This window comes from Sinocyclocheilus rhinocerous, unplaced genomic scaffold (assembly GCF_001515625.1).
Source record: "Sinocyclocheilus rhinocerous isolate Xijiao unplaced genomic scaffold, SAMN03320098_v1.1 scaffold366, whole genome shotgun sequence".
Taxonomy (NCBI): domain Eukaryota; kingdom Metazoa; phylum Chordata; class Actinopteri; order Cypriniformes; family Cyprinidae; genus Sinocyclocheilus; species Sinocyclocheilus rhinocerous.
This window is the reverse complement of record NW_015660877.1, coordinates 139,574-151,677: the sequence shown is the minus strand read 5'-3', so window position 1 is coordinate 151,677 and position 12,104 is coordinate 139,574. Positions and strand designations below refer to the sequence as shown.

The 12,104-nt window shown below is 38.9% G+C and overlaps 1 protein-coding gene across 2 annotated transcripts in view; it reads right to left on the bottom strand.

Annotated features, from left to right (window-relative positions):
- The window catches only part of LOC107725454 (STE20-like serine/threonine-protein kinase), a 52,464-nt gene that overhangs the window by 7,898 nt on the left and 32,462 nt on the right, over window positions 1-12,104 (bottom strand). For both annotated transcript variants that reach the window (XM_016534699.1, XM_016534700.1), the window contains exons 6-12: window positions 11,255-11,449; window positions 10,803-10,884; window positions 10,581-10,712; window positions 9,277-10,419; window positions 9,064-9,194; window positions 8,816-8,939; window positions 6,391-6,570 (exon numbers count right to left, since the gene is read on the bottom strand). In XM_016534699.1, the coding sequence (XP_016390185.1) occupies window positions 6,391-6,570; window positions 8,816-8,939; window positions 9,064-9,194; window positions 9,277-10,419; window positions 10,581-10,712; window positions 10,803-10,884; window positions 11,255-11,449 (1,987 nt within the window). The remainder of the gene's footprint in view (window positions 1-6,390; window positions 6,571-8,815; window positions 8,940-9,063; window positions 9,195-9,276; window positions 10,420-10,580; window positions 10,713-10,802; window positions 10,885-11,254; window positions 11,450-12,104) is intronic.

Genomic DNA, 12,104 nt, shown 5'->3' with positions numbered 1-12,104 from the left:
TTCCATCCAATGGCTTTTTTTTTTTTTTTGAAGTAAATACATTTATTTGTGAATTTTGAATAAATATTACACAACCAGAGCAATTTTTTTCCATTCTAAAAGTAAATATATTATAATTTCATATACACTAACATTAAATTGTTTGGGGTCAGTAAGATTTTTTAATGTTTTAGAAAGAAGTCTCTTATGATCACTTTTGTGGGTGACAAAAAGTGGGTGCATTTATTTGATCAACAACAACAAAAAAAATACATATATTTCTTTAAATATCATTACAGTTTTAAATAACTATTTTCTATTTTAATATATTTTACATACAATTAATTCCTGTGATGGGAAAACTGAATTTTCAGCAGTCATTCCAGTTAGTGTCACATGGTCCTTCAGAAATCATTCTAATACCCTGATTTGTTGCTCAAGAAAGATTTAACATTATCATCAATGTTAAAAACAGCTGCGCTGCTTAAAGTGTTTGTGAAAATAATGATACATTCCAGGATTCTTTGATGAGCAAAGTTCAAAAGCACCATTTATTTGAAATAACCAACTTATGTCTACTCTACACTGTCACTTTTGATCAATATAATGCATCCTTGATTAAGCATAATTTTAATTATACTAACCCCCAAACTTTTAAATGGTACTGTATATATTACTTTATTTGCTGCTCAGCAATTGAGGTGTGCATCTTGAAATGAAGGTCAATTTTAACACTATTTTTAAAATGAAAAGAAACTTAAATCTCTAGTACTTAAATACAGTGTTCCTATCAAGAGAAGAGGCCCTTCACCACAGCACTGATCTCCACTCATTACATCACACTCACACAGGCAACATAATTAGTGACATTTACAAAAGCATAATATCAAAAACAGTACATTTTTCATGCACTTGCTCTCAATAAAAATAATAATAATGTTAACACTTGATAGGTAAAAATAATAAATATCAAGAAATATTTGAACAGTGTCATGAAAGGGAGAAAGAGAGGGAGAGAAAACAAGACACTGCCTTATCTAAATCCATTAAGGCACTCTGTTCATGCATATGACAGCATTAGAGCGGAGCAAGCTGTCTATTACAAGTGCCAAAGAAAAACCAAAACCAAAAAGAGAGAAAATAAGAGAGACGCTCTGAGCATGTATCATGCTGGCTGATAATGCAACGAGAGACAGCTAAAATGTGCTTTATTATAATGTTACTATGACAGCAAATGCACCACCACCTAAAAGCAAATAAGACCAGTCACAGATCCACACTACACTCCCCATTATCATGAAGCCATGCATGCACTGAAATCCCTCCATTTGAAAACACCAGCAGGAGGAAGATGAGATGGAATGAAAAGAGCCTTTATTTTGCTCCTAAGCCATTGCATAGCACCCAATTAACCTTTAAAGTGGAAATGAAGCAGTCAGTCAAGTTTACATTATTTATTAAAGTGATTTCCACTTTGATTAAAAAATATATAACAAACATGATTAATGTAACCATTTTAAAGAAAAAAGGTTTTGTTATAGCTTTTGGAGCAAAAGCGCCGCCATCTTTCAGTACCACTGCGTGTGACGTCACGGGGTTGGTTCGCTCCGATGGCCAGTGAAGTAATAGAAGCATTTCTTTACATTTTGAACACACGCTTGTTTTAAAATGGAGGAAGATTACCTTGAAAGCAGTGTTAAGTCCATAATAAGTGCAATTGCCTATGCATTTGAGCCTACACGGCGATGGGACCGAGCAGTATTAGGGGTTGAAGAAACCGCAACAGTAAAGTGCGGATCGGAAACAATACTCATTTACGTGGATACTCCTCAAGACTGTCATTCCGACGTGCTTTGTGTGCATTTGCTGATGAAGGCACGACAGAAAGCTCAATTTGGTAGCCTACGCACGTGCTGTCCGAGCCGAGCTGTGGCTTTGTGTGTGTGTGCAGCGCCGCCGGCGCGAACAGAAATGATCTATCACAACGCGCTAGCATTTAAATCTCTTTCAGAAAAGGTCTATCACAGCGTGTAAATACCGCACTGTATTACTTCACTGGCTATCGGAGCGAACCAACCCCGTGACGTCACACGCGGTGGTACTGCAAGATGGCGGCGCCCTTGCTCTAAAAGCTGTAACAAAACATCCTTTTTTCTTTAAAATGGTTACATTAATCATGTTTGTTATATATTTTTTAATCAAAGTGGAAATCACTTTACTAAATAATGTTAACTTAACTGACTGCTTCACTTCCACTTTAAAGCTGTCCCTGCAGCCTCTATGAGGATGGAGGTAATTGAATGTGAGAGCCAGAGTTTCGTTAAGCAAACATAACATGATAAGAAAAGAACTGCTTTGCATTTACATGTCTGAACAGAAAGCAGGAGACACAGCTGAGATGTGTCTAAGAGGGCAGATGAAGAAATAAATTCCATTTGCAGCTGCAATGTGATTCAGAAGCAAGGCTGCCAATGTACATATGTACATACTAAAAGCATACTAATTAGGGATGAGCATGAGTAATCCAACAGTCAAGCACTCATTCTCCAAACTAGTTGACTAGCAAATGCAACTCACAAATAGATTGTCACCTTTGCCTGCTATAGACTATAATGAAATGTAAAAAAAAAAAAAAAAACGCATCGTACATAAAAAATACATATATAATATATATATATTAGTGCTGTCAAATGATTAATTGCGATAAATCGCATCCAAAATAAAAGTGTTTGTTTACATAATTGTGTATATTTATGTATATATAAATACACGCATTAGTGCGGATGGCGGTTATATCCGCGGGCGCTGCGGATAATCCGTGGGTATTTGCGGGTGGGTCGCGGGTGGATAAGATAAATCATTAATGATACAAATATTAACTACATTTTCTAAAATATGTGTTTTAAATAGGCTACAGAAATCGAATAAACTGTAAATGAACATATTAAAGTTATTCAACAAAACATTATTTAGTCAAGAGCAGTGAGGGATTTTCTCTGTCTTTTGTTGTTTGATTAACATTAATGACAGACGACACAGCTTTATTAGGCAGCGGCTGTCACAAGACCCATTTCTCGGATCCAATACTGATACACATGCGTTTTCTTTCGCAACTGTTTACATTAACTTAAGACAAAACCTACAGTGCTTGTGAGGATACTTGTGAGGATGACAATATTGACGTCATTTTGTGTGTATTTGGCCACTTAAGCGCAACAAACTCAATTTGACCGCAGCGTGCGCTTTGGATGACTGTGAGAGCACAGAAAAGCGCCTCTGGAGCGCGTGTGAAAAGACGTGAAAATAATAAATTTTTGTGACGATGCAACAATGACCGATTAGGCAAGTGACAATTCTGTCAACTGTAGCGAAACACGAGCTAAAGTTTTGTATCGCAGCGTGCAGCAGCTCTAGATGTGCCAATGTGAAGAGAAGGTCAAAGAGAGTGGACGCGGTACAGCTGAATCACTCACGCTGTATTCAAATGACTGATTTGATCTCATGGTTTGTGTGGATTTATTTACTCATCTAACCTTACACGCTATATTGAATAAATGTTTTGCCGTAACTTCCCTCATTTTAAAGTCGAAAGCTGCGGGAATGAGTAATGCGATATATGCGCAATCCTGCATCCAAATTCAGGACCTGATTAAACATAATTCTATTATACAGAGAATTGTGAAATAGATTTCCATGACTTTTCCAAAACTTTCTGGTTTTATTTATTTTTCCAAAACTTTTCCAGGCCTGGAAATTGCCATTTTAAAATTCCATGACTAGGTTTTTAATGACCGTACGAACCCTGAATGTGATGATCGGGTGCGGTTATCTAAATCAGAGAAAAATATAGGTGCGGGCGGTTGACGGGTGGATAATTTATTTGAAGCTGCGGATTCGGGTGACGTTTTAGCTCATCCGCTCATCACTAACACACATACATCATATATTTTGAAAATATTTACATGTATTTATATTATATCATATATAAATATATTTAATATATAAAAGTAACATATTTTGCTTAAATATATACATGCATGTGAGTGTATTTATGTATACATAATACATGTGTGTAGTGTGTGTGTACTGTGTATATTTATTATGTAAACAAAAACTTTTATTTTGGATGCGATTAAAAGGCACAATATGTAAGTTTTCGTCGCTAGAGGGCACATATTCAAAACAAACAAGAAACAAAGGCGTAGTTTGATGACGCCGTGACTGAGTGTGGAATCATGGGAGTTGTCGTCTTCATCCACACAGCCGATGCAATCCGACGGGACTCGGGCAGAAATAATGTTAATTGATGAGCTAATGTATTAAAGACTTTAAGGTCACTGTAGTATGAAGCAGGGTGGGGCTAAAAGTCGTGGAAGCGAAACGAGGCCGCTGGAGTGATTGCTAATGAAGGACGAGCGCGATACACGGCTCAATAGCAGCAGAGCTTTTATTATGCCACAGTCGACCGCTTCTGCTTCTTAGCAGCGCCGTTTTATACTAGATACATTTGAGTGTATTGAAAGTTCCGTTATAATGCTACTTCTGTGCGTTCGTCACCTGTCTAATAAAATGCATAACATATTAAAGTGTCTTTGGTGTTTCCATGTTTTCAACAAAATAAAACCAGAAAAATCGAGGGGTTATGACGTCATTGGCAGGCGACGCAATAACACTATGGACACGGTCCGTGTCACTAGTTAAAATTGCTTATTCCTCTGGATTTAAACATTCTTCAAAACATTTGTACACAAGTCAGCAAAATATATAACACTGTTCTAGTGGTTTTGATATATTTTAATCAAAAAATCTTACATATTGTGCCTTTAATCGCGGTTAATCATTTGACAGCACTAATATATATATATATATATATATATAAGGGGTGTAATGGTTCACAAAATTCACAGTTCGGTTCGATACGACACGGTGGTGTCATGACTTCTTTAAAAACATTAAAAATCTTACTGTTCAAAAACTTTTGACTGGTAGGTTTGTTATATTTGAGAAATCTTATATATATATATATATATATATATATATATATATATATATATATATATAAGGGGTGTAATGGTTCACAAAATTCACAGTTCGGTTCGATACGACACGGTGGTGTCATGGTTCAGTACGTTTTCTATACGGTGGGGGGGGGGTAATTGCTTACGTCGCATTGTTGGAAATATTTCTGTTTTAAACCATAAAGATGCAAGAGTTATGCCGGTGAAAGTCTTTCAAAGTCAGTTCACTATGCAGAAAGTGAAAGTAAAAACGGAATGACAGAGTAATGACGGAGCTTTTGGCATCTGACGCCACATATTCTCTCAGAGACGACGAGAGACGAATCTATTTCAACATATGCTGATAACGGCATATAGCTAACTATTTTAATTTATTTCCTTAACATTTTTCTTGTGGCCCGTACATAGTGAAAAAAAAGACAAGAAACGTATTTCATGTTAAACAGGTTGTTTTTGAAAGTCGGTGCTTGAAATAGGCTAAAGCATTTTATTCCTTTAATTTTAATTGATGACTGCTGAGTTAATATTTTAATTATAGGCGTATAATTCATTGTATATAGACCTTTTTTAAACATTTTAATTGAAGAGTAAATAGCCTAATCTTTTGTTATCCTCGCAGCTTGTCAGTTATGCGGTAGGCTAATATTGCGGAGCAAATTAATTGTAATTTTAATTTATTATTAAAAGTAACTTAATAATAACAGGCCTAATAAAAATATGTAACAGGCCTACATTAATTGGAAATGCCAAATCCTCTTAATAGGCCTATTGCCAATAATTGCTGTTTTTGACTATCTCTGGCTATCGTCGATACAAGATCATCGTCTTTCGACGCAACCCAGCAAGGGGAGGTTATCGCTGGGCAGACAACAGGTTGCCTGTTACGTCGTTTGGGCTGCCTTGTTGAGCGCAGTAGCTGAGAACATTATATTTCACACACTTAAAGCTCTTTTAGTTTCCATATGTAATAGGATTAGTCCAAAGAATCATTTGGTTTGTAATGTGTACCGAACCTAAAGCCTCGTGCCGAACGGTTCAATACAAATATGTGTATCGTTACACCCATAATATATATATATATATATATATATATATATAAATACCCTAATTGTGGCAGCTTACTAATTCAATTTTTTTTCCAAAAGAAAAGCATAGGTTGTTAAATATATTTTTTCAACACCAATTTGTGAAATAGCTTAGCATTAGTGAATATTACATTTTTAACTTAAAAATAAATTTGTGTAAACTAATTATTTAAGTGTTAGTGTACCTGGCTATTAAATTACCCTAAATGCTCATCCTCAGTACCAACAATTAACAGGTCATGGCCTGTTACAAATCCATGCAAAGCAAATACAGTGCATCCGAATCTGCATCTCTCTTTCTCGGTTACCTCTTTTTTGCGGTTCTTCAGCATGTTCAGGAACTTGGAGAGCTCCTTGTCCTGCTCTGCTTTGATCCTCTTGGCCTCATCTCTTAGCCGGTTTGTGTGGTCCTGCTCCAGACGCTCTATGGTCTGTTTCTGCTGTTTCTCAAGGTTCTCCACCTCTTGGTCATACTGACGTTTCTTCCCCTGGAGAGAGAGTGAGAAAGAGGAATACTGAATTACTGTTACTGAACACGAATGCATGTCAATCAACTTGAGCTTTCTGCTTGTGTCCCCCTGAGACATCATGAGGCTGTTAAAAAAAGTTAACTAGGGATGCACGATATTATCAGAACGTTAACGGAATCGGCCAATAAAGGCTTAAAATGTAAACATCGACATCGGCTGATTTGAAAAAATATACCGATATGCCTTGCCGATAAAACGGATAGCTCACATGTGCTCAGGGGGTGATAGTGATAAGATCACGTCAGCAGTGTGCTCATTCTTGAAGTTAACTTTTGCCTAAATGATGATAAGATTCACTGTTTTGGATAGCCGCATTTCATTTGAGAATGCATGTAAGACAAGAGAGTCGACAGTTTTTAGCACGTGCAGCAGCGGTAGCCTCCCCTGGGTCCTAATGCCGATTCGGTAAGGCGTTTTATTTACTTAGGGGGCTCTGTTGGCCTACTTGTAATAAAAAGAATGTAAATTATACAAATATCATTAAGATACCTGTGTTTATGAATAAATAAAGCAGTATCGCAGTATTTACATGAATAAAAATCACAAACATGATGCTTGTAAATTAAATAATTTAAAGGGTTAGTTCACCCAAAAATGAAAATTAGCCCATGAATTACTCACCCTCAAGGCATCCTAGGTGTATATGACTTTCTTCTTTCAGACGAATCCAGTCTAAGTTATATTAAAAATTGTCTTTGATCTTCCAAGCTGATTAATGGCAGTCAGCGGGTGTTGCAGTGCAAGTGCCTCACACAGCTCCAGGGGGTAAACAAAGGCCTCCTGTAGCGAATTGATGCGTTTTTGTAAGAAAAATAACCATATTTAAAACGTAATAATCAATTTAATCTAGCTTGCGCTCACTATTGTACACGGAAGCAGATCCGGGTGGATGACGTAGGACGTCGGCGTTGCGCATCGGCCGCTCAGAAGTGACGAACGCGGAAGTGCAGGGGAGAGATCAAAACAAAACAACGGTCACGAATTAGAAGTACAAAACGAGGATTTGTAAAGAAGAATGTCGGAGGATTTCGATATAAACCAAGAGGAGACTGGTTTTTCTTTGCTAAAGTAAGGAAACTTTGCTTCCTTTGATCCTGTAAACAAACTTTGGTTTTCACGAGACTCACCGGCGCATGCGAAACGCTGACCTCATACGTCATCCACCCGGAGCTGCTTCCGTGTAGGACTGTTGGCGCAAGCTACATTAAAGTGATTATTACGTTTTGAATATGGATATTTTACGTACAAAAATGTAAATAATGGGCTAATTTTCATTTTTGGGTGAACTATCCCTTTAATATATACAGATTTATTCAGTAATATGTAATATATTTTCAAACGGATTATGAAAACTTAAATATGAAGAGCTCTAAAAGATTTTTAGAGTTTTTACAGATGTAAAAAAAAAACATCTAGTAATGTTAAATCCACAAATAAAATGTTATGAAACCTTAACATTTTATTTGTGGATTTAACATTAATAGATGTTTTTTTTTGACTGCATCTGTCAGAAAAAAAACACAGCAGAGCTTTCAATGTACTCTCATTAAAAAAAAAAGAACTTTAATAAAGTTTATTACTTCTAACAAACAAGTTTTGGCTCAAAACTAACCAAAATTAAAAAAAATGTTTATAATTTCCGCGCAGGAGAGACTTGGTGTTGTTTCAAAACAAAGGGAAATATATATCGGTATCAGTGATCGGCCAAAATGATTTAAAAAAATATCGGCATATCGGATATCGGCAAAAATCTAATATTGTGCATCCCTAAAGTTAACAGTAAGCAGCCCAACCAAAATACTAAACAAAGGCTACAATTAAGCCATGATGTTTAATCAAAAGCAATTTGAAGACAGATTTTGCACCAAATTTGACTGTGGGTGGAGTTATAGATCACAACATTACAAAAACATGAACGAAGCATTGCTTGCTACAGTGGTGGCTGGTTAGGAACAAATGTCAGATTAACATGAGAGAGATGGTTAGAATATGGTGTAATACACTGCCTTTAATATAAATCAATCTTGATGCGTTTAGATACTTGTAACTTATGCATCGTGCTGCATTTGAGTGCAGTGAATAAAACTAAAACTGTTCTTTCAGTGTTTATGGATAAAACAAAAGAGTGTACAATAAACAGTGGATGACAATGGATTACAATGTTGAATGTAAACAAAACTAATGAGGGAATGAGGGTGCTGACCATCATTTCCTGCTCGAAGCGCCTGAAGAGCTGCTCTTTCTGCTGCTGCAGTTTATTGCTGAGCTGCTGTTGAGCTCTTTGCTCCTCTTTTTGCAGCAGCCTCAGTTCTCGTAACTCCTGACGCCTACAGAACAACAAACGTCACACTTTTTCTGACAATCTAAAATATGATTTATGCATTATCAGATACATTATCATTTGCCTATTGCAAAATAACTAGAAACAGTAACTGATGTCAGTTTATATACCTCAAAAATCTCAGTTCCTCACTCATGGTGTCATTGTCAGTGACAATCTTGGATGTGGTGACACTGACTTCCACCCCGTCGACCATAAACTTGCGGGTCTTTTTCATTGTTTTCTTTTGGCGCTTGGTATCCTGTGGGATTGAATAAAGTTTCATGAAGATATTTTCTTCCAGGACCTTGATTTCAAGCACATCTGGGCAGAGTTATATGTACCTGTATTGAAACAGATCCTTCTTTGCTTTTGGAGAGGAAGCTGGAGATTGACAGATTAATGTCAATGCTGTTAGTATCTGCAGCAGAACTGCTGCCTGAGTCAGAGTCTTTCTCCTTTTCAACATCAGGTTTCGCTACCTCTGCATTCTGGTCATTCTCAGGCACGGTAGGTGCTTCCTGGATCTCTAGTCTATCTTCATGGTTTTCTTGAGTTTCTTCTGTTGCGCTGACCTCCTCTTCTTTTACACCATTGATGACAACAACAGGGAATTCATTCATGGAGTTGCCCTCTACTACATCTACCCCCTTGGTTGCAAGATCGTCTTTGGGTTCTGAACTCTCACCCTTATCTCCAGCTTTTTCTTGGTCCTCTGTTGCTACTGGAGGAAGATCCTCCTTTACCTCTTCTGTAGAAACATCTGGTGAAATTTCAGTTTGCTCCTCCTTTAACTCTTCTGTTGGGACATGTGGTGAGGGTACTGTTCTCTCATCTTGTGCTAGTTCCTTTTTATTCATTTCTTCCTCTGTCTCAATTTTGTCTTCAGTTTTTTCTGTAACCTCAATTGGTTCAGTGATAGCTTCTTCAGTAACACCATCAGATTTGTTCTCTGGTTCAGCTATATCTGAAGGCAGGGAAGGTTCCTCTTCTTCATCTGTGGTGGTTTGTGTTTTGGCTTCTTGCTGTGTTTCTTTACACTCTTCATTTTTCTTCTCTGGTGGCTCTTCCACCTTCACTTCCTTCTTTTCTTCCTCCCCAGTTTCCTCACTGACGATTACAATCTCTTGGAGGACAGTGTCATTTAATACTGAAGGATTTGGCTGACCAGAAATCTTTACTTCTGTGGTCACAGGTGTGTGAGATTCTTCGTGTTTTGGAATAGCCTCCTTACCAGAACGTGATTCCTCCGTGCTGGTGTCTGATGGACTGGCCTCATTTACCTTCTCATCCTTAGCATGGTTGGGTTCGCTGGCGTCCACCACGTCAGAGGTCTTATCACTAGCTTGATCCTCTGAACTGGGCTTTCTTTCAGGTTCAGCCTTCTCTGTGACCGACTCAAGAGTTGGCGTGTTCTGATACTGCCTCTCATCCTCTGAGCTGCCAACGCTGGTGTCCGATAATGCACGTTTGTGTCCAGGCACCACCTACATTTACAAAATAGACAAAGTGACTGCAGCAACAAAATACTGTGCTGTGCCTGCAAGATAAGCAAAGAATTCTGCATGGAAACAACGGCACCATATTATCATGACAATTTCAAATTCTCTGAATGGGTTTCTACGTTCTTAAGTGGTTGTGTTCATACCGGCTGGGACTCTGGCTCTTCTTCCTCCTCTTCCTCTTTGCCCTCGTCAAACTCCTCAAACACTTCGGCTTTAGCCTCAGCAATCAGCTCTCGCAGTGGTTTGTTATCCATCACATTTGAAACAAATGGATGCTGAAAGCAGACCATGGCTGATCACTATCTTGTACATTTTAATTTCAACCTTTAAATTGAACTGCATCAAGAAATACAAGATGGCCCAACCTGTAAGAGCTGCAATGAACTCCACCTGTTGTCTACATGTTTATCCAGTGCTTTCCGCAGGAAATCACTGAACTCAGGAGACCTGTTTAAATCAGCGGATGAACAAATATGAACTCTGTGCTACATGTGAAAGGGCTCTTCATTTGGGGTATTACATTCAAAACTATTAAGCAACAGGCTATGCAGTTCCAGGCTGAACATGTGTTGGGACTCTGGGTGGGCGACTGCTTATATGATTCATCAGCTCAATAGCCTCCAGCCTGGATTTTCATTTTTCAGTTGGGAGGTGATTTATCATATCAGTCAAAATTTTTCCAAATATGACCCTTTAACTGAACTCACAGAAAAATTCTGTCCTCAGAAACAATCAATATAGTTTATATTGTTAATCACATTTTGCTTCATTATTGACACATGTGGAAGATCATGGCGCTGTGAGTCATTACTCTCACCATCGTGATGGAGTTGCAAGTGTGGGGGGCTCAGACTTTGCTATTTTTAGCAGGACTCTCATTGGGTTCATCTCGTGGTTAGGCGGCTCGATCTGTGCCAGCTCGATCAGAGTCACCCCCAGGGACCAGATGTCCGCTTTGTAGTCGTACGGTCTGTCCTTTGACGTCTCACACATCACCACCTCGGGTGCCATCCTTACATTTAAGAGAGAAAGGGAGGGAGGGTATTTTGAAAAACGTCTCAGTTACGTATGTAACCCTCGTCCCTGAAGGAGGGAACGGAGACGTCACGACCGACGAATTGGGGATCTCGCTTCGAGAGACCAATCTACTTCGAGTGTAACTAAACTAGCCAATGCACATTGGCATGCAATTATTGCATCCAGCTGCCGCTGATCACAGCGTGAGCATAAAAAGGCAGCCGGTTTCCAGGTTTTCGCTGAGGAGCCGAGCCGGTGACCCGGCCGCTCAGCGACTAACCTAGCCAATTCACATTGGCATGCAATTATTGCATCCAGCTGCCGCTGATCACAGCGTGAGCATAAAAAGGCAGCCGGTTTCCAGGTTTTCGCTGAGGAGCCGAGCCGGTGACCCGGCCGCTCAGCGGTGGGGTACAGCAGTCGTGGCGATGGGGCGTGACGTCTCCGTTTCCTCCTTCAGGGAACGAGGGTTACATACGTAACCGAGGCGTTCCCTTTCAGTCGGTCACTCAGAGTCACGTCGGAGACCGACGAATTGGGATCCCTACCAAAGCGCCATGGATGCTGCCCCTTCCAGTGTCCTGTGCGAGCCGCCTGCGCCCCTTTGTGGTGTAGGCCGGGGCTCGCAACAAGAAGACCAGTCACTGTTG